This window comes from Macaca nemestrina, chromosome 1, assembly GCF_043159975.1.
Source record: "Macaca nemestrina isolate mMacNem1 chromosome 1, mMacNem.hap1, whole genome shotgun sequence".
Lineage (NCBI taxonomy): Eukaryota > Metazoa > Chordata > Mammalia > Primates > Cercopithecidae > Macaca > Macaca nemestrina.
In genome coordinates, this window is record NC_092125.1 from 216,636,428 (window position 1) to 216,658,595 (window position 22,168).

Below are 22,168 nucleotides of genomic sequence, written 5' to 3' on the forward strand. Positions count from 1 at the left end.
AATACCTTAGATTTGGGCCTCTTGGTTTCTCTGTCTTCCTTTGAAGGACACTTGATACTTCCCAATCCTGTTTCTTGCACTAACAATGAATGAATGAATCACAAAAATCCTAGAACTCTATCCATTTTCAGGAAGTTGCCTAAAGAAGGAACTTCCTTGTGCAGTACGCCTAAGGAAAAAAGAAGCAGGAGAAAAAGCACTGAGAGGAGAGCAAGCGATGGTGAGATCGTAATGGAAGTGGGGTGGAGAGGTGGAGGGTGGAGACCGGTAGGAAGCAAGCAAGCCTTTTTTCACCCCTCCCAGGACACGCGAACGAGATCAAGCCTCACTGCGGTTCACTAGGGTCTATGCAGGCCCTCGCACCCCTGCCTATCTCCTCATAACCCAGCCTCTTAGCTCTTCTCACCCCAGCCCCACCAGACAGCTTCCCTCCCAGGAGGTGTCTCTCAAGATCTCGAAATGTGGAGCGTCCCGTTCACTCCACCTGGCCTGGAATACTTTTCCTGCCCCCTTTCATCGGGTCTTATATATCCTCTAAGTTGTTCAGCATAACTTTCCACCTTCCCTGGCCCTGGACTAGGATAAATCCCCTCGCCATAATGTTGCTACACAGGCATCACTTTGTAAAGCTTATCACTCTTGTAATTGCTTGTTTACTGATCTGTCTTTCCGTTAGGCTGTGCGTTCCACTAGGGTGCAAACTTTGTTCCCTGGCTCTGCAGCCCCGTGCTCTGTGGGTCTTGCATGTACCGGGGGCTCAGTAAATATTTGTCAAAAATGAAAAATTTCCCCTCAAAACCAGCTTCCAGTGCCTCCACGGCCCTCAAATTAATTATGAATTAATTCACGAATACAGCAAACCTTTATGTCATTCTTCCGTGTCACAGCACCTTGCTACATACTGAGGACACATCCATAGGCAAATAAAACTCAGCTTCTCTCTGCACAGGAAAAATTATTCAAATTGTATTCATCTTTCATTCCAATCACTCAATTAGGGCACGTCCCTTGTTGGCTGCTGCGTGAGCGAAGTAACTATCTTCCAGCGAGTGTCCTCAGGTGACCTGTCTAGACGTGCCCAGGAAAAACAATCCAGCATCCTCCTAAGCCGCAAAGAAGTCCCTGACGCACAGACCGCACTGCGTGGAAGGCCCGAGGCGCGCTCGCGGGCCCGCGAAAGGCGCAGGAGCGGCGGAGCCGAGGCGGGCGGCGTGGCGCGCGGCGCGGGGCGCAGGCTCGGGTGGGCCGGGACGGGCGGGGCGGGGGCGCCGGCGCCGGGTCCGCCGGCCGGCAGGGGGCGCGCGCGCCCCCGGGCCCCGCGCCTCCCGCCCCGCCGCGCGCTCGCTTGCCGCGCGGCCGCACATGTGTTTCTGTTTTGTGTTGTAGCATTTGTTCTGGAAGCTCGTATTTACATTTTAAGTGTATCTGGTGAGTGGGCTGGAGCCCTTGTCTGGGCCGGAAAAAAAAAAAGCCCTCCGATCCATCTTTTAGTTGCTTCTCTTCCTTTTTTCTCTCCGGTTTCTCATCACTCCAACCAGGTAGGGTCTGAAAATCGGCAGTGATCAGTTTGTGGGGTCTGGGAAAGTTTTTTTTTCTTCCTTTTTTTAAAGAGAAAAGGTTAAAAAAAAAAACCTGGAGGGGGGGGCTGGGTGATTGAAGCAATAAAAAGAGGAAGGAAGGCGGATCCACGTGGTTTAATCGGAGACAGACAGAGATCCCATTGTTCAAAATCAATAAAAAAAAAAAAAAAAAAAAAAGCAGACAGGGGAGAGCGCAGGGACGCCGGGGAGCTGGTGGCGGCCCTGGGCACTTTGCATTCGGACCGGAGACCGGCCGGACCGCGCGGCCGGCAAGGGGGCTGGGAGAGAGTTGGGCACCATTAAAGTTTTTATTTTTCGTGTCTGTGCGAGCAGGTGTTTGGGGCTGGGGTCCGGCTTTCTTCGGGCTCTTCCCCCGTCGCCCGGGGCAGTCTGCCTGAGGGATTCGGCCAACTAGAGCCCGAGGTCGGAATCCCTGAGCTGGGGCCGAACGGGGGTCCAGGGCTGACACGGGGTGGGGGAAGAGTGTTGCATTAAATGCGATGAGTGGGTTTGGGGGGGAGGCTGCGGAGACAAAAGCAGCAGGTGGGGTGGCCGGGGAACAGGGACTCCCTTACCCCCAAGGTGCCAAGGGGGAATCCTGGAAGTGTCCCGAAGCCTTCTTTAATGAAAATCTAGGGGACTGGAGGCTGCTTTTACTTTCCCTTTACTTTTGGGGGAGCGAGGTTGCAACTGCGATGCTTTGTGGGCAAACCTAACTTAAGGATAGGCCGGGGGTCTCCATTCTCCCTCCAGCGGGTTGCCTCTGGGGCTCCCGGCTGCCCTGCGGGATTCCCCGAAGGAGCCGCGCCGGGGCCAGGGAGGGGCGCGATTTCCTCTCCCAACTCGCCCCCTCTCCGCCCACCCTGCGGCCGCCACTTTGGGGAGGGCAGGGGAGGAAGTGGAGGCCGGGTGGCTCGTCTCCGCTCCCCTCCCCCCGCGCAGTTTATAACCCGTCCATTGTGCGCCGCTGCCCCGTGTCTCCCTCCAGCCGCGACCATGCCCAGGAAGAAGGCGGCGGCGGCGGCCTGGGAGGAGCCGAGCTCGGGCAACGGCACTGCCCGCGCCGGGCCCAGGAAACGCGGCGGCCCGGCGGGCAGGAAGCGCGAGCGGCCCGAGCGCTGCAGTAGCAGCAGCGGCGGCGGTAGCAGCGGCGACGAAGACGGCCTGGAGCTCGACGGGACCCCCGGCGGGGGCAAGCGCGCGGCGCGGCCGGCGGCGGCAGGCAAGGCGGGCGGTGCGGCCGTGGTCATCACCGAGCCCGAGCACACCAAGGAGCGCGTGGTGAGTGAGGGGCAGGGCGGGCGGGTGGACGCAGGGCCAGGGCCGGCGGGGGCAGCGACGCGGCACGGCGCGCGTTCTGGCGGGGGCCTCCTCGCGTCACGCTCCCTCCCGGCGGCCGGGCCGGCACAGGCCGCGGGCTGAATCATTGCCTCCGCCTCCGCGCAACAAAAGGGCTCGGGCCGGGGCGCGCGGCCCGCGGCCTACCCGACCCCGGGCACCGCGCGGGCGGTTGGCGGTTGGGGCGCGCGCCCGGGCCCGCGGCGGGGGAGGGGCGGCCGAAGCCCGCGCGAGGGGGTCATGGCCCCGCCCCCACGGCTCCCTCTGCGCCCCTCCCCCCCGCCCCGGGAAAGGGGACCTCGGTAAGTTCGCCCGGCCTGGAAGAGGGGGCGGCCAGCCAGCGCCACACGTCCGTGGCCGGCGGTGGGCCCGGGCGCCGCGGGGAGGGGGCGGCCGGCGCTCTGCGGGGAGCGGCCGTTTGCACCGGGGCTTTGAGGTTCCCGCCGCCTCGGCTCCGGCGCCCGGGGGAGGCGGGGCCTGACGGCCGCCGCGCATGCCCCGTACGGCCCTGCGCCGGCTCGCGCGCCGGGAAGGCGGGGGCGGCGGGCGCCGGGGCGGGGTGCAAGGGCGCATGCTCCGCAGAGCCCTCCCCCGAGGTCGGGGAAGACCCCCGGCTGAGCGGTGCTGAGGCTTTTGTTTGCCGCCGGTGGTCCGAAGCTGCAGGATGCTGGGAGTGGGTTCTGTTGTAGCCCCCCAGTGAAGAAGCATCTCCAAGGGTCTTGGGCGGGCTTCTGTTTTCTCAAATTTTAATTAAGGTCGTGGCTGACTCAACGTTCCCGAAAAAGCCTGCAGGGCCGAAGATCTGAACCTGGCATCTGCCGCCACATCATCCGCCCCGCTACCAGAACTTTCTGCAAGTTTGGTGTGGTGTGGGACATGTTTTTCAGAAGAGGGTCTAAGTTTTCACCAGATTCTCAGATAACCCCCAGAGAGTAAGAACGTCCACCTGGGGTTTAGAGCCAGACACCCGGTGAGGTTTTTTTCCTTCCATGAGGGCCCATCTCCTAAGGGTGTTTAAGGGTTAACAGCAGAGTGCTTTCCTCCAGAGAAGCGCAGGCAGTGTCTAATAACACATTTTATACGTCTGCCCTATAGATAGGGAAACTGGGGCACAGAATTTGAAGGCTTTGTCCAGAGTCATGGATGGAACTGGATCTCCAAATGCTGTAACCCCTGATGTCCCTGCAAATTGCACATGGGAATATGCTTTGTAAAACTGCCCTCTGGGTGAAAGGGTTAACATGTTAGGCAGTGGAGGAGAGCCCGTCAAAAGCTGTCAAAAGCTCCTGCCCAGGGTCTTGGATCAGGCTAGACTTAGACAATGGCCAAAGTATTGAGAAATTGGAACACAGGAACTGTTTTCCTTTGATATCTAATCTGCTGTGCCAGACTGCAGACATTTGCCCTCCCAACACAGTATGTTAGGACAAAACTAAAAAGAAAGGCCAGGTGAGCTTCCGCCTCTCCTGTATCCTATTTTGAGTGAGTTTCCAAAAGCAAGATTGTGTTTGGACATCCAAGACTCCAGTTGTCAGCTGTACAGCTCCAGGCTGTTGGAGCGCTGAGTTTTGCCATCAGAGTAAAAGATCCCCCCCATGCTCAGGTTGACCCAAGAAGGTAGTGGCAGGGAGTGTGTGAATGACACTGGCTCTCCCTGGCCCACCTCTGCCTCCAGCTGTGCTGCTTGAAGCTGGTTTGTCAATGGAAATGGCACATTTGCTCGTCTTTTTTTTTTTTTTTTTTTTTTTTTTTTGAGGCAGAGTCTCCCTCTATGGCCCAGGCTGGAATGCAGTGACACAATCTCAGCTCACTGCAACCTCCGCCTCTCAGGTTCAAGTGGTTTTTGTGTGCTGATCAGCCTCTCGAGTAGCTGGGATTACAAGTGTGCACCACCACACCCGAATAATTTTTGTACTTTTTGTAGAGACTGGGTTTTACCATGTTGGCCAGGCTGTTTCGAACTCCTGGCCTCAAGTGATCTGCCTGCCTCAGCCTCCTCCCAAAGTGCTGGGATGACAGGCGTGAGCCCTTTGTTGGGCTACACGTTTGTAAGTCTTAATGTGAGTAAACAGCAGTCCATTGCAGCTTTCAAGTTCCTGTTTATACACATAAATACGTTATTATTTCACATATGTGTATAAGCAGGACTCTAAAAGCTACATCTTCCCTTCTCCATCCACTTAAAAACCAAGAGGGCCCATGATGCCCATCCTTTGGGCTGTCGGTGCTGTTCTAGAATGAGAGCACCTGGGAGGCTGAGGGTTCGACAAATGATGCCCCTTTATGCCTCATGGAAAGTACACATCTTGCATTTAAGTTTTGCTTTTGTTTTTTTGAGCTGGAATTTAGCTCTTGTTGCCCAGGTTGGAGTGCAATGTCATGAGCTCACTGCAGTCTCCATCTCCTGGGTTCAAGCAGTTCTCCTGTCTCAGCCTCCCGAGTAGCTGGGATTACAGACGCCCACCACCACACCTGGCTAATTTTTTGTATTTTTAGTAGAGACGGGGTTTCACCATGTTGGCCAGGCTGGTCTCGAACTCCCGACCTTAGGTGGTCCACCCACCTCGGCCTCCCAAAGTGCCCCACGTTTAAGTTTTGTTAGCATCTACTGAGTCTGGTTCATGGTCAGGGCTGGGTCTGTGCAGCCCCATTGCCTTTCCATAGGCCTAGGGTGGTCCTCTGCCCCTTGTCCTGGGTTGGCCTCCTGTCCAGTCTCCCTGGCCCCAGGTTTCTGGTCTCTGTGTCTCTGTTGGGCAGTCCTAGGGACTCTGCTACCACAGGCAGACAGCAGTCCTTGATGCAGAAAGAACCTTTTTTACTGAGTATTTTGCACGCCTTCCCCCTGCACAGGGTTGCTAGGAGGAGGTCTGTGTGAAAGCAGCCGCCCAGGAAACATCCAAAACCATATTGCCTTCAGTGACTCCAAAGCTGCAGGTGACCCCAAAGCTGCTTGTAGAAGATGAGCCAAATACTTACATTGTTGAGGAGCAGAGTTGCCTTGAGTAAAATATGTGCATTTTATAGAACATTCTTATGGCAGACGCATTGTCATTGCCTAAGTGTTAAGAAGAAACTCACATTTTTGTTTTTTCTTCTGCTCTCTCACCACGCAACAACCAACACAAGACTTCTTCCCACCCCCGCCACCCCCAGACAGAGTCTTGCTCTGTCTCCCAGGCTGGAGTACAGTGGTGCAATCTCAGCTCACTGCAGCCTCCACCTCCTGGGTTCAAGCAATTCTCCTGCCTCAGCCTCCCGAGTAGCTGGGATGACAGGCACCTGCCACTGCGCTTGGGTGATTTTTATATTTTTAGTAGAGACGGGATTTCACCATGTTGACCAGGCTGATCTTGAACTCCTGACCTCGTGATTCGCCTGCCTCGGCCTCCCAAAGTGCTGGGATTACAGGCGTGAGCCACCGCGCCCGGCCTCCCAACGCAAGACTTACATGACCAGACGTAAAGGGAGGTCTCCCCCTACTATCAAGCAAGTAATCAGTTCTGTAGCACACACCGGCAGGGTGTCCTCCAGCTTATCTGTGACACTATCCACCTGGAGGTAAATTTCCTCAGCTTGAGGGCTCAGTCCCCAAGACTGTCCCTTCACCCCAGACAGCAGTGGCAAGTCCAGGCCCTGGTAGCTTCTGACCAACTAGCCTCTAGTTGGGGTTCCCATTACCCCCTTTGGGGTCGATTAATTTATTGAAATGGCTCACAGAACTCAGGGAAACACCAGTTTATTATAAAGGATGTTACAAAGGCTATGAATAAAGAGACCTGTAAGGCTAGATGTGGGGGAAGAGGCACTGTGCTTCCGTGCCCTCTGCAGACCACCTACCTGGTACATGTTCAGCTCTCCACAAGCTCTGTGACCTGGTCCTTACAGGTTTTGAATGGAGGCTTCATTATGTAGGCATGGTAGATTAAGCCATTGATCATCACTTTAACCTTCAATCCCCTCCCTTCCTGAGGTTGGAGGGTGGGGCTGAAAGTCCCTAGGCTCCCACTGCCTGGGGGCTGCCAGTGTCAGTCATTAGCATACAAAAGACTTTGCTTTGGAGAGTCCAAGGATTTGAGAAATTAATGCCAGGAACTCCAAATATTTATGGCGCAGTGTCACACTAGGGTAGATTCAGTCCTAATTCTTTGTAAACTTCATAATCTCCTAAAGCAAGTAAAGGCAGCAGCCTTGGCCAAATCCTAGAAAACAGGTGAGTGTCGCAAACTGCCCAGATCTTTGTAGTTTTTTCAGTCTTGAGTTGCCAAGGTTTTGTGGACCCTGAGACAGATGTGTTGAATCTGAAAGGACCAAATAAATAAAACTGAAAGCCGAGCTGGAAGTCTGTTTCAGTTGATGGCCCTTAGGTAATTGGTCGATGCCGGCATGGTTCCCGGGAGCAGCGGTCTTCTAAATGGACCTGTGTTAAAAGGTTGACTCATGCACCTTGCATTTGGATCATAATTCAAAAATTGCTTTAGACTAGAAATCCCATTTTGTTGATTGAAGAAGCTCAGTGCCTTTTCTGTCCGTGGCCATGTGTCTCTGCCCAGGTTATGTGACCAGGTTGCTAGAGGCAGCCAGGTGAAATGACATGAAAATCACTCGTCTTGTTGGGGACACTATTTGCCAGGCTGTCTGCTGTGTGACCTTCATACACAAGCAGTGTAGCAGACACTGAGTTCAACCAAAAAACATCTGTAGACCCGTCGGGGAAGGCTGAATTCAGCCTGGGAGGGAACATTGAACTTCAGACACCCACTGGCACCACCCCCCCCACCCCCGGCCCAGGGAGCCCCCGAGTACGGGAGTCTCTCCCACGATTGGTGGTTTCCAGTCTCTGACAAAGAGGAGCACCCCTTAAGTGAGAAGGGGTGCTGGGAGTTCTCTGTTACTCAATTTAAATGTTAATTCCACGTAAGACAGAGGAAAGAAGTTACAGAGAATAAAAGCAGCTTAGGGCAAACAGTTGTGTAAATAATAATGAAATACAGTAACTTCCATCTAATGTGTGAGGAAATAGGGTCCATCACGTAAAAACTTGACTAACGGTTAATGTCCTTCATAGGAATCTGGCCACTGTCACTGGAGTAGACTCAGTTTACCAGGGTTTTTCACACACGTGTGTGTGTGTGTATATATTTTTGTTATTTGAGACGGAGTCTCGCTCTGTCGCCCAGGCTGGAGTGCAGTAGCGCAATGTAGTGTCACTGCAAGCCCCGCCCCCTGAGTTCACGCCATTCTCTTGCCTCAGCCTTAGCCTCCTGAGTAGCTGGGACTACAGGCTAGACCCACCACGCCCGGCCCACAAATATATTTTTATTGACGCGGTTGGGTTTGCGTATAAATGCTTAGCTAGCCTGATGGGTCTGTCTCCATGAGCCCTTGAGCAAATGTCCAGGTCACCCAGGAAACTCCCTCCTGAAGGCCAAGGCCACTGCGATTAAGCGCTGGCTGTCTGAACTTGCCCTGAACCATGCCCTCTGGCCTGATGGAGCTGAGGGTTCTGGTGTGGCCTCAGCGCTGTGAAGTTTTGCTGCAGTGATTGTATCTCAGTGTTGGGTGGTTTGACTTCAATGGTGCGTGCTGAGCACAGGTGCACATGAACCTCCGCCTGCCTGGTCCACGGTTGCCGGCATTCCAGGGCTCTTTTCCAGGCTGCTCTCTGGCCTGGGAGCTTGGTCTCCAGTGCCTTAGCGCCATTCCTGGGTCTCCACTGCCCCCTCCATGCCAACTTCGTAGGCTTGGGCAGAGGACTCAGGCCCCTCCTTCCACAGGGACTTTGACAGAACCCATTGACTGTAGACCTGTAGCATATTCCAGCCAGGCCTGCCAGTTAAACAAAGAAGGCGAGATAATCGGGAAACTAGGCTGCAATTCAAGTAACCTGAGTTGTGGGTGCTGCAGGGGCTGGGCCACCCTCTGATTAAGGTCATTTTCTAAATAATTTAAATGTGGCAAAGTTGTTCTCCCTTTCCGTGTTGTTTCACTTCCCTCCCCACCGCCTGTTTTTCTTTTTTTGAGACGGAGTTTCATTCTTGTTGCCCAGGAGTGCAATGGCGTGATCTTGGCTCGCTGCAACCTTTGCCTCCTGAGTTCAAGCGATTTTCTTGCCTCAGCCTCCAAAGTAGCTGGGATTACAGACAGCCAGCTAATTTTTTGTATTTTTAGTAGAGACAGGGTTTCACCATGTTGGCCAGGCTGGTCTCGAACTCCTGACCGCAGGTGATCCAACTACCTTGGCCTCCCAAAGTGCTGGGATGACGGACGTGAGCCACCGCGGCTGGCCTCACTTTCCCTTTTCGTGACGACTGCAGGATGCATTCCTGTAGACTGACCATCTTTCTCCTGTTACATAATGTGGTGGGGTGGGCAAGCGTGATGGAACCTATATTTTGTTGGACACCCTAATCAGGTTTGGGTTATGTAAATGTTCCTATGAAATGGAATTCATCTGCGTGAAGATATGTAATCTTTTTTTTTTTTTTGAGATGGAATCTCGCTCTGTCGCCCAGGCTGGAGGGCAGTGGCGTGATCTCAGCTCACTGCAAGCTCCGCTTCTGGGGTTCAGGCCATTCTCCTGCCTCAGCCTCCCGAATAGCTGGGGCTATAGGCGCCCGCCACCACGCCCAGCTAATTTTTTGTAATTTTAGTAGAGACAGGGTTTCACCATGTTAACCAGGATGGTCTCGATCTCCTGACCTCGTGATCTGCCTGCCTCGGCCTCCCAAAGTGCTGAGATTACAGGCATGAGCCACCGCACTTGGCGAAGATGTGTAATCTTAGAAATGCATGAGCCGTACTGCCAAAGCATACTGGTGGGGTGATCACACTGTAGAGGTTAGAATGATTGGGCCTTTTTCTTTCTCTCTCTTTTTTTTTTGAGACAGGACTGGCTTTGTCACCACGGTTGGACTTGAACTCCTGACCTCAGGTGATCTGCCTGCTTCGGCCTCCCAAAGTGCTGGGATGACAGGTGTGAGCCACCATGCCTGGCCCACAAATACATTTTTATTGGCGTGGTTGGGTACTTTTATCGGCGTTATTTTATTGATGTTTTATCGGCACTTTGGGAGGCCAAGGTGGGTGGATCACCTGCGGTCAGGAGTTGGAGACCAGCCTGGCCAACATGGTGAAACCCTGTCTCTACTAAAAATACAAAAAATTAGCTGGGTGTCTGTAATCCCAGCTACTTGGGAGGCTGAGGCAGGAGAATCGCTTGAACCTGGGAGGCAGAGGTTGCAGCGAGCCAAGATCACGCCATTGCACTCCAGCCTGGGCAGCAACACTGGGAGTGCAGTGGAACGAGCTCGGCTCACTGCAGCCTCCACCTCCCGGGTTCAAGTGATTCTTCTACCTCAGCCTCCTGTAGCTGGGACTACAGGCGCATGCCACCATGCCTGGCTAATTTTTTTGTGTTTTTAGTAGAGACGGGGTTTCACCGTATTGGCCAGGCTGATCTTGAACTCCTGACCTTGTGATTCGCCTGGCTCGACCTCCCAAAGTGCTGGTGAGCCACTGTGCCTGGCCCTTTTTTTTTTTTTTTTTTTTGAGACAGAGCCTGGCTTTGTCACCCAAGCTGGAGAGCGGTGATGTGATTCTGGCTCACTGCAGTCTCCAGCTCCTCAGCTCAAGCAGTCCTCCCACCTGAGCCTCCCAAGTAACCGGGACCACAGGCTCATTTTTGTATTTTCTTTAGAGACAAAGTTTCGCCTTGTTGCCCAGGCTGGTCTGTAAGCTCAAGCAATCTGCCCGCCTTGGCCTTCCAAAGTGCTGGGATTACAGGCGTGATCCATTGCGACTGGCCAGCCTTTTTTCCTGAAGCCTTCCAAGAACAATTCTGTAAACGGAAGGAAATCCCTTTCCTTTTCACATCCAGGAAAGATAATGTGTTAAGAGCAGAAAGTGATAGTAATGAATGCTGCCCTTGCCAGTGTGGACTGAGTGGGGAGTTCAGAATTGAGTTTTCCACTAACAGCCTACTTGAAAAAGTATATTTTGACATTTAAGGAAGCAAAGTGCTGAGAATATTATGAGTGCCACTCAGAATTGAACAATGGCCTTTTTAAATGGCGTAGATTTTCGTTGACAGTATGAGAGTTGGTGGCCCTGATGACTTTCTGTGTTGAGAGACTAAGGATGAACATTGGAGTATGCTGGCTGCTGTGACAGCTTGTTCCTCGAGAAGCCCAGCCTCTGGGAGGTCCTGTTTCACTCACCATTGGCCCCTGGGCTCATGGAGAGCGGCTGAGGGTGCCATCAAAGGCTGCCTGCATCAGACCCCCGCATACTCACCAAAGCTGTGTTCTGCCTGGTCTCCCTTCAGTGGAGAAACCGAACCTTGTTCTCTACTTTCTTCCTGAGTCCCCATGGAAAGGTTCTCGGCAGAGTGGGCAGCAGAAGTGATGTGGGGCTCCTAAGGTTTGAGGTCCCGGACTGTGCTTACCATGTGAAATGGAGACTTGGCCCTAGGACGAGCCTGATGTAATGCCCCTGAGTGGCCGGCAGGCTTCCTGCAATTACCTCTGTACATCAGTTTGTGAAGGAGGCATGTATTTGGGTTATTTCTTTTGGTGTTTTGCGAAAGCTATTTTAAAGGGAAGTCAAAGGATAAAAATGAGCCTGGGCTTAGCAAGTGAGCGGCTGGGGGCAGGTTTGGGGTTGCCCGCATTGCCACTTGCCGATGAGGGAGGGGAGTGCGGGGAGACTCTGTTGGTGTGGAGGTCACAGGTGACATAAGGGCTAACAAGTGAGTGATTTTCTTTCGTTTCGTGCTGTCGTTGGACGGCCTTGGGAAGCTAGGTGCAGACTTACATGCTAATTCTTTTTTCCTTTCTCTGTCTCTGCAGAAACTTGAAGGGTCAAAGTGCAAAGGGCAGCTTTTGATTTTTGGGGCAACCAACTGGGACTTGATTGGTCGAAAAGAAGTGCCTAAACAGCAAGGTATGAGAATGGTGTCTTTAAACCCATTGAATGCCTCTTAAGTGCTAGGTTCTGTTGACCACCTGCCTGGTAGGTATTCCCTTCATTTACACATGCATGTTCAGAGAGGCCAAGTGACTTGCCTGAGACCACACAGCCACTGCAGTGGTAGAGCTGGATTTGAACCCTGATCTTAGTCTTTTAAAGGCACAGTTTTGCAGTGACTCACTAATTCCGTTAAGATTAATCAGGAAAATATAAGTAGTATCCTGAAATATGAACACTGCCACCTTTTCCATCTTCCCTCTCACGTCACTTGTTTTCATTAGAATGAAGAGACTGGCTCTGTGAGATGGTGTCAGAATGTCCTAGACATTTGTCAAATGTCAGATGTCAAAATGTCAGACATTGCAGAAGAGTCCATGTTTCTTTGCAAGCTGCCAAATTGTTGTAGGAACTGGTTTGGCGGAACAGTCTGGAGCGGGGGAAAGCAGAGAGGTCCTTAAGAAGAAATGTTTTGTCCCGTTACCTTTGGAAAACTGGTGTCTTACCTTAAGGGAAATGGCCCATCTGGCACGTAGCCAACTTTTATGGCTTCTTGATTTCATCTGGAAAGACTCCCAAAGTGCTTTCCAGCATTGCTTTGCCCCATGAACAAATATTTGCATGCTGGTACGTCTTGGCACCTTGAAACAGGGGCGTTGGAAATCACCTTGTTCCGTGAGAACAGCTTATGAATCAGCAGCACCTGGGGGCTAGCTGAGTTAGAAATGGATTTAAGTTGCAGGTAGCAGCAACGTCTTGTTTGGAAAATGCCCAGCCTTCAGGCTCAAGCCAGGAGGGGGCCACATCCACACAGTGGCTGGTGTCCCAGAGAAGCGCCTCCTGGTCTGCAGTGACGTAAGCCCAGGTGCTGATGGTGCCTTGCTGCCAGTCCTGTGCCCGTATTGCATCATTTTTCAAAGCTGTTCTTCAACTGAGCAGCCACTTGACACTGAAGATACAGAAGCCCAGAGAAGGGCAGTAAATACCAAAGGAAGCGAGTGGCAGGGCCAGGGTTGGAGTCCCACCCTCTAGTTAACTCTGTTGCTTCCTGTACATGTATGTTGCTGTAGATCTGGTGAAAACCAGCACCCTGGATGTCTTGTTTTTTGCAAGATAGCCCAGCAATCCACACATAGCTCTGTGATTAGGACCAGACCCCAGGGATCCGGAGGCCATGGGAATTGACTTCTCAGTCTGACCGCAGGGCCTGGGACTGCTGCAGGGCATTTAATTTGACTTGCTCCCCCGCCTGATCCCTCCAGTCCCTCCAGCCCTTCCTTGGGAGGCCAGAGGAAACCCAAGCCTGCTCCTCAGGAGCTGATGGCATCCTGGGCACTGCAGGGAAAGATGCTTTGGTAAGTCCAGGAGCATCTGACCACCTGAGACTCCCCTTGGCCAATCTAGGTCAAGTGTGGCACCACACCCCTGCCTGGCATCCCCTGGCCTCCTGTGCCGTGGCGCAGGGTCGTGATGATACTCGTCAGTCATGCCGTCATTTTGTCTTCATGGCAAAGAGACCTTAGGTTTCTCTTCTTCCCTTCTAAGTTTTGTATTAATACAGTTCCTGAATCTTAATTTAGGTGCCACCTCCTTGGGTTTTTCTTAAGTTTTTTTTTTTTTTTTTTTTTTTTGAGACGGAATCTCGCTCTGTCGCCCAGGCTGGAGTGCAGTGGCCGGATCTCGGCTCACTGCAAACTCCGCTTCCCGGGTTCACGCCATTCTCCCGCCTCAGCCTCCCAAGTAGCTGGGACTACAGGCGTTCGCCACCTTGCCCGGCTAGTTTTTTGTACTTTTTAGTAGAGACGGGGTTTCACCGTGTTAGGCAGGATGGTCTCGATCTCCTGACCTCGTGATCCACCCGTCTCGGCCTCCCAAAGTGCTGGGATTACAGGCGTGAGCCACCGCGCCTGGCTTTTTCTTAAGTTTTAATATAGACCGTGAGGCTTTTATTTTTGGTTTGCTCTTTCCCCAGGAAATTGCTGATGTTCTTTTTCCTCCTTTCAGGGGAGGTGTCTGCAGGTGTGCTGCCTCAGGTGCCAGGTGGGATAGGCTGGCCCCTGCCCCCTGCGACCAGGAGTCTTGCCCACTTGCCCCTGCACCTGAATGAGGGAGCATGTGGCGCCCTCTGCTGGGAGCGGAGGGTGGGGCACAAACGAACTTCACAGATACTTTCCAGGGAGCCAGGCGCTTGATAGAGACATTGTAGCCTTTTGATCAGTTCCTACATTGGATCAGTCTTACACACTGGATTCGGCAGTGGCTAGCATTTCAGGATAATCACCGCAGTCCTGGAAATACTCTTGAGCATCTCAATTTCAAAAATTAAGATTGCTGGGCATGGTGGCTCATGCCTGTAATCCCAGCACTTTGGAAGACTGAGTCGAGTGGATCACTTGAGGTCAGGAGTTAAAGACCAGTCTGGCCAACATGGTGAAACCCTCTCTACTAAATGTACAAAAATTAGCTGGGTGTGATGGCACACGCCTGTAATCCCAGTTACTCGGGAGGCTGAGGCAGGAGAATCGATTGAACCTGGGAGGCGGAGGTTGCAGTGAACTGAGATCACGCCACTGCACTCCAGCCTGGGCAACAGAGTGAGACTCCGTCTCAAAAAAAATAAAAAATTACTTAAAAAAATTAAGTGAAACATTGGCCCTGTCCCATCCACTAATAGGGTGTGAAGTGGGGTTTGTGAGGAAGGCGCTGTTTCTTTTCTCTCCCATTGAGCGCTCACTGCGTGCCAGGCATTTGTGAGGGTCTAGGCTGGAGGGAGCCTACAGCTTTGGCCCTGGGTGGCTTCTCATGGAGTGGGAGGGCCGGGGAGCTCAGGAAGAGAGCTGTGGTGGGCTGAGCAGGGCTGAGCAGGGCTGGGGCAGGGGATCCCTGAGGGAAGGAGATTTCTCAGTGGACGTTGCCCTGGAGGGCTCCCCCAAGGAAGGGAACTGGTGCTTGACTTGAGCTTTGAGGAATAAGTCGGAGGTGGGAAGAACATTCTAGGGGAAGTGAATATATGTGTGGAGGTGGGGAGTCATGAAGTGGCTGCCACTCTGGACGGGTGAGAAAGGAGGGGGAGGTGGGAGGGATGCTGTGTGAGCAGTGCCCCTCCGCGAGGGGCCTGATGGACCTGCTGGGAACACTGGAAGACAGGACACTTGGGTCACTCCTCAGAAAGAGCCTTCTGGCCCAGGGCGGAGGCCGGAGATGGAGAGCAGGAGAGCCTGGGAAAGGAGAGGCGGGGCGGCAGCAGGGAGTGAGGAAGAGGGGCAGGTGACTGTCGGGGCGAGCGGGGTTTCCTGGGTCAGCTTCTTCCTCAGCTGACGGCTGTGGAAAGCCAGCACTCCTGCCTCCTGGACAGGCCTCGCACCAGGTCCCAGGCACTTGCGGGTGGGCGTGCTCAATGGCAGAGCACGTGGGGCTGAGGCCTGTGAGAGGTGGGACCCATAGAAGGGGCTGGGGCCGAATGGGTGTAAAGGTGGCAGGTGACGCCAGGCCTGTGCCAGCTCCTGGGCATTCTGTTTTTTGGGCCTTCAGAGGCATCACAGAGATTAGAAGTGCAAACCCGATCCTTGTGCAGCCTCCCAACAGCCACGTCAGGGCGGCACCCAAGGAACACTGTGTCTGGTAACCTCGGGAAGTGGCTTCTTGGTGGCTAGTGACATTTTGGAGGTCACCCCACCCACCCCCAGATGTCTGATCTGCATTCTCATTCTCTCTGCAGCTGCTTACCGCAATCTCGGTCAGAATTTGTGGGGGCCCCATAGGTATGGGTGCCTGGCGGGGGTCCGGGTACGGACAGTGGTCTCGGGCTCCTGTGCTGCACACAGCCTCCTCATCACCACGGAAGGGAAGCTGTGGAGCTGGGGTGAGTACCGCGTGGGGGCTGGGCACTGGGGACCGCTGTCACCAGCTGTCCCCACGCAGCATTTTCTTCTGTTTGCCTGGAAAAGAGACTCGCGTCTTAGAAGGCTGGGTTCCTTCGTTCACAGCCCACGTCTTTTTTCCTGATTCCCAGCTCGTCTCTTGTCTACACGCTACATGCAGATCCCCTTCCTCCCCCTGACATTTTTTGCCCGTACGCAGCCCCGACTTCTTCGATTCCTTGTGTTTAAGCAATATTTTCTTGAATCTTCTGCCCGGAGCTTGATCTTTCTGATACTGAGGTATGTGAATGTGTTAGGCAGGCTGTCCTTCCAGCAGACAGTTTCCTTCCTCTTTGAGGCATGATATGACATGAGACCTCTGTTCCTGCCACTTGAAATGCCACTGGCTTTTATACCTGCCACCTTATGTCATAGGATGCTGCGTCCCTGCCGCCTTGCCCTCGTGTCTGAGGTCTGCGCAAGTCTGTTCTGTAGGCTTGGTTGCTCACTGTCCGTGTTGTCTGCTGCTTAGGATATTTCCCCAAATACCTCAGTTTCCTTTTTTGAAGTTGTTTGCCTTTCCCTTCAGTTTTTCCTCACCTGGGCACTCGGGATGGGTTCCAGTTCTTCCGTTAGCCTCTGTCCACGGCACTGTCCTCTGCAGCTGGCCAGCCCATTCCTGCCTGTGTCCTCTTCCAGATCATTCCAGCCTCTTCCAGATCATTCCAGCCATAGGGTGTGGGCTAAGGCTCATTTTATCCCCAGCTCTTTGGGTGGCTCCTGGCCTCTGCCTCCAGCGGGGTATGTTGGCATTTGTCCCCACCCTTTGTTGCTGGTCCTCTGGCTAGCTTTTAGTCCATATGTGACTGCATTTTTATTTTGGGCTGTTTGAACTGTTTTTTGTGATTTCATGAGCTGCTGTACCAAAGTCCAAATATATTAACATCTGTTGTCTTCCCTGCACACGGCTAATTTTGTAATTTCTGTTGAAAAATGCTAAAGTGTGTCTGGCCCAAATTTATACTTTATAGTCTCTTGATGGCATGCTGACATTGCCAGAGTTTTTGTTTTCCCCCGGTTGGCATCCCGGTTGGCACAGATGTGTGTCCCTTCCCCCAGAGCACCCCTCCTACTTCGTGTTCCAACACTGAACACAGCCTTTTATGTCAGTGTTCCAAACCTAAAATACCTTAGTTCTGATCTCTCGCTGAGCTTCACTTGCTTGGTGGCTCTAAAAGCGCCCTCGGTTCTGACTCTGTGGGCAGGGACAATGTATGTCCCGCCATCGAGCCGTGTGATCCCCGAGCAGACAGTGCAGTACATGAGGACAGGGTTGGAGGTATCACAGGCCCACTGCTTGCCACTCCAGAAGGCAGAGGGGCACCGTCTGGTGTGAGTGTAGAGTGTCACTGGAGGGTGGCTGACGCATTGCTCATGGGGGGTCTTCGTCTGTGGCCTGTCCTGCGGCAACTCGGTCCACTGAGCCTCGCTCTTGTTGCTCTGTATTCACCTGCCTTTCACCGTGAACTTGGGCAGCTCCCATTGGAAGCTGGTGTGTCTGCCTCTCCTGCTCGAGTGCCAGTGTTGGCCCTTCAGCCTGCCATTCTTGAGAGAGCGAGTCAGAGGCTGGTTTCCCTTAGTCGCAATTCCTTCTGTAGTCAGAGGCTGCTCCTGCAGGCCTTCTCCAAGGCAGCTGGAACTTATCTTAATGGCTCTGCTGTCTGCCTTTTATCACGACCTGAGGGTGAAAAGTTCATTGCTGGAGAAGGTTGCAAAACCCCCTAGAATCACTCTGACTTCTCACCCCTGTAAGATCTCCATCAGTATCCCCAAATGTTAGGTTACAGGTGTGGTTCTTCTCTTGTCGGGAGGGATCCGAGAGGGGCCGGTTGAATTTTTGTTTTGGAACTTGGTAGTCTGTGTTGAAACGTAGATGAGGTGTAGGGGCTCCCAGCCCTCCTTTTGGCCCACCCAACTTCCACGTCTGTTTTGGAGCTGAATTTGGTGCTGCAGAGGACTCGGGGGCAGGGGTTGGCCCTCAGGCCTGCCTTCGGCTGGAATTCACAGGTGCAGGGCCTTGGTTGCACCTGCAGCAGCCCTGGAGGTGGGGCTGGGCTTGTTGTGTTCAGGGCAGATCTGTGCTTTGTCACCAGGGTTCCTGTTGCTGAGAGCCCTTGAGGGGTGATCCCTAGGGGTAGGATTGGCACTGTTCTGTGAGCACCATTTACAGGGTAGAAAAAGGAGGAGAAATATTGGGCAGACAGCAAATAGTCCTCAGTGGATGCCCAGAGCACCAAAGGGATTAAACTCTGGTGAGCCAGGTGTCAAAATGGGTGCTGTCTTAAAATACATCTCAGAGGGTCGCGACGGGGTGGTTGTCTTGCGGGCACTCCAAGTGGGAACAGCGTGTTTCTGTGAGCATGCCCGCCTGTGCTTGGTGTCCGTACCACACGGAGCCTCTCGTTTCCCTTTGTAGCAGAGATGTGGGAGGTGCGCACGGGTGGTCCCGCTGCTGCCCCAGGGAAGGAGGTCGGGGGAGCTGCAGCAGGTGCCATTCCAGTGGGCGGAAGGCCGGGATGGTCTTTGCTCTGGATCTTGGCTGCTGTTGGGAATTTGGAGGGTGCCTTCCGGAGGCACAGACGGGCGTCATTTGAGAGTGTGTTGGTACTCGCCTTCGCCTGGTGGTGCCACCTGGACCACCCTCTGTCTTTTCTACTTTCTCTCGTGTGATCTGCAGGTCGAAATGAGAAGGGGCAGCTGGGACATGGTGACACCAAGAGAGTAGAAGCCCCCAGACTCATCGAGGGTCTCAGCCACGAAGTGATTGTGTCTGCAGCATGTGGGCGGAACCACACCTTGGCCTTGACGGGTAAGGAGGGGGCTGCTGGTGTTTCTTAGTTTGGCAAGAGGCCAAATGGTCTGCCTCGGGGATGGGGCGTGGGGGGAGGGGTGGAGTTACCCTTGTGACTCTTGGTCAAGATCAGAAAGAGGCCCTGAGAACCTGGGTATGGAGTGGCTTCTTGAGGGCATTGGGAGCCTCCCCAGTGGCCATAGGAGGCCCATCTGGGAGTGGGAGACGCTGCCCTGCGTATCTCTGCACACCCAGTTTCTGATGTGAAATGACTTTGCTGTGAAGCGTCTGCACTGCCAGCTTTTGGGCAGTCTCACTTGCCTTCTGCCTGGCAGATGAGCTGTTTTTATTATTTTGATGCTTTTGGTTCTAAATGTAGTTCAAAACATTCACTATTTTCCCTTTTGTGATATTTTTCTTTCCTTCCAGAAACGGGTTCCGTGTTTGCTTTTGGGGAAAACAAGATGGGGCAGCTGGGCCTTGGCAACCAGACAGACGCCGTCCCCAGCCCCGCGCAGGTGACGCCTCCTCAGCTCCGGCTCCACGGCTTTTCCTTTCTCTTTACTTTTGTGTGTGATTTTCTGAGGTGGGGTCTCCGTTGTTTGAGTTAATTCACCCCTTGTAAAAAGAGGTCCTGGATGTTTAGTTATATGCTGTAGGGTTTTTTTGTTTTTGTTTTTGTTCTTGTTTTTGTTTGAGAACAGAGTTTCGTTCTTGTCGCCCAGGCTGGAGTGCAGTGGTGCAGTCTCCGCTCACTGCAACCTCCGCCTCCCAGGTTCAAGTGATTCTCCTGCCTCACCCTCCAGAGTAGCTGGGATTACAGGCGTGCACCACCACCCCTGGCTAATTTTGTATTTTTAGTAGAGACAGGGTTTCTCCATGTTGGTCAGGCAGGTCTGGAACTCCTGACCTCAGGTGATCTGCCCACCTCGGCCTCCCAAAGTACTGGGATTACAGGTGTGAGCCACTGTGCACAGCCTTGCTGTAGTTTTTAAAACAGGCGTAGTCTGTGGTCAGGTTGAAAACCATCCTGAGGCCGGTCGCGGTGGCTCAAGCCTGTAATCCCAGCACTTTGGGAGGCCGAGACGGGCGGATCACGAGGTCAGCAGATCGAGACCATCCTGGCTAACCCGGTGAAACCCCGTCTCTACTAAAAAATACAAAAAACTAGCCGGGCGAGGTGGCGGGCGCCTGTAGTCCCAGCTACTCGGGAGGCTGAGGCAGGAGAATGGCGTAAACCCGGGAGGCCGAGCTTGCAGTGAACTGAGATCCGGCCACTGCACTCCAGCCTGGGCGACATAGCGAGACTCTGTCTCAAAAAAAAAAAAAAAAAAAAAAAGCCATCCTGAAAACATTTTGTTTCCAAGTGGAGAAATGTGTTAGAAATGCCTTGTCGTAAGCCTGTTCTGTTCCAAAGAAAGTGAGACATGTTGTAGGATGTAATTGTACTTACCTGCAAATACTTTGTTTTGACCTTGTATAAAGTCACCAGCCAGGTTCTTAGAACACAAATAAAAGATAGGCAGTCTTTTTTTTTTCCTGAGAAACTTGAGTTGGAAGGGTGAGATTTATACCTTAAAAACAAACTACTGCTAATGGCAGAAGAATGCTAAGTGCCTAATTAGTGGTTTAGGTGATGAAGGAAGGGAAGGACTTGGTCTTATTGATCTTAAAAAGAGACAGTGGCTAGGCTTTGAACTGTGCTCTGTACTGGAAGGTGGGGGGTGTGAGGGTGCTTCTTTACATATCTTCTAAGCTTTGTGTTCTAGAAATGCCGTCAGCTTTTGCCTTCAGAATTGTTGAGTTTATTAAACTTCCCTTTGTAACCTAGTAATTGTTTCCCACCAACATGCAGAGAGGTAGAGGCTTTTTATCAGTCTTTAAAAAAAAAATGAAAGTCTCCTTTCTTTTCTTTTCAGATAATGTACAACGGCCAGCCAATTACCAAAATGGCCTGTGGGGCTGAATTCAGTATGATAATGGACTGCAAAGGAAACCTCTATTCCTTTGGGTGCCCTGAATATGGTCAGCTGGGTATGGAAGTACATTTTTTTAAAAGCTCTAATCTAGTTGTGTATATTCAGAACCAGAGATCGCTGTGTGGCTGCACACACGTGTTAGAAATGTGGGTAATTGATCTCAGATAATAGCCTTTGTCCATTAAGTGGATCTCACGCTCAGCGGAACAGCGCGTCCTCATTCACAGGATTGTGGAGTATGGCAACACTGCCTCAATGGAAAAGTTGGGACTGGAGTGTGACAAAAGATTTCTTTTTTTGTGATTTGGGAATTCATTTATATAAAAGGATTTCAAAGTTAAAAAAAAAAAATCAGGCCACCTTCATTCAGTTTCACATTTAAAGATTATGCCTTTATTGAAAATGAGAAAATTACACAAGGTGAAGGTTGTTCTGGAAACCCTGGCCTGGGCGATTATTTCAGGTTGCCACGTGAGGAGCCCCGGTGGACCCCCTCCCCGTGCGTCATCCCTAGCCAGAATCTGGTTGTCCAGAGACTTGTTTCTTCGATCTAATTGGTAGAAAAGGAGAATTCAGGAATCAGTTCTCAGTCAGTGGGGGGAGTGTCTTGCGACTTGGTGGTCTCAGTTCTTCCTGTCCCACCCCGAAGTGTGGTTCCCCTTTGCGGCTCCGCCTCCAGCCTCTCTAGGGAGGCCTCCGCGAGGTGTGGCGCGGGCGCCCTCTGCTGGCCACGCCTGCTCCTGCAGCCGCAGCTCCTGGCAGATGGAAAAGGTAAAAATAGCGCCGAGCCCGCTGGCCTTAGCCTCGGGGAACAGTGACTTTGTGAAACTAAATATACCTCAAGTCAGAAGTGAATAAGAGAGAACAGCCCCTTACGCACATTACACATTTTGCGTTGGTTGCCCAGGCGGAGCCCGAGACAGTTGGAGAGCGGTTTCCATGGCCACGGCCCTGCTGCGGTGCCCGGCAGCGGTCCGCTTCCTGCCACGTGCGCGCTCCTGCTGCCTCGGCCTCCCCTCTGCACCCTGGCAAGTCGATTTTCCATCAGGAAGCGTGACATGCTGTTGGTGATTAAAAATGGCTCACTTTCATGGAGCAGTGACTGCGTGTGCCAGGCACCATGTAAGTACTTTGTACAAATTCTCAGGTGCTCAGTTACACTCAGCTTGTAGGATTGGCTTGATTTGTAGCTACAGAATCGTTTATTCTCAGTGTATTACTTGTTTTAAGGCAGGTTTTTGTTTCGTTGTCCAAATCCGGGTAGATCACTTTTAGAATGAGAACCTAAATCTGACTGTGGCCGTGTCTCACCCACACAAACTCATGCCTTGTGCCCCCTTTTTTGCAGTGCACTTACTGGGCTGGGCAATGCCAATATAAGAGAGATGGAGTCTCTCTCTGTCGCCCAGGCTGGAGTGCAGTGGTGTGATGTCAGTTCACTGCAACCTCCACCTCCCGGATTCAAATGATTCTCCTGCCTCAGCCTCCCGAGTAGTTGGGACTACAGGCGCCCGCCGCCACACCCAGCTAACTTTTTTGTATTTTTAGTAGAGACGAGGTTTCACCATGTTGACCAGGCTTGTCTCAAACTCTTGA

At 52.7% G+C, this 22,168-nt stretch overlaps 1 protein-coding gene across 1 annotated transcript in view; it reads left to right on the top strand.

Moving 5' to 3' along the window:
- The first annotated feature begins 1,356 nt into the window (after positions 1 to 1,356).
- LOC105483159 (regulator of chromosome condensation 2) overlaps positions 1,357 to 22,168 on the top strand; it is a 33,402-nt gene continuing 12,590 nt past the window's right edge. Inside the window, exons 1-7 of the mRNA XM_071099516.1 lie at positions 1,357 to 1,538; positions 2,569 to 2,861; positions 11,765 to 11,858; positions 15,601 to 15,744; positions 18,480 to 18,611; positions 19,023 to 19,111; positions 20,513 to 20,627. Of these exons, the coding sequence (XP_070955617.1) occupies positions 2,577 to 2,861; positions 11,765 to 11,858; positions 15,601 to 15,744; positions 18,480 to 18,611; positions 19,023 to 19,111; positions 20,513 to 20,627 (859 nt within the window). The 5' untranslated portion in view covers positions 1,357 to 1,538; positions 2,569 to 2,576. The remainder of the gene's footprint in view (positions 1,539 to 2,568; positions 2,862 to 11,764; positions 11,859 to 15,600; positions 15,745 to 18,479; positions 18,612 to 19,022; positions 19,112 to 20,512; positions 20,628 to 22,168) is intronic.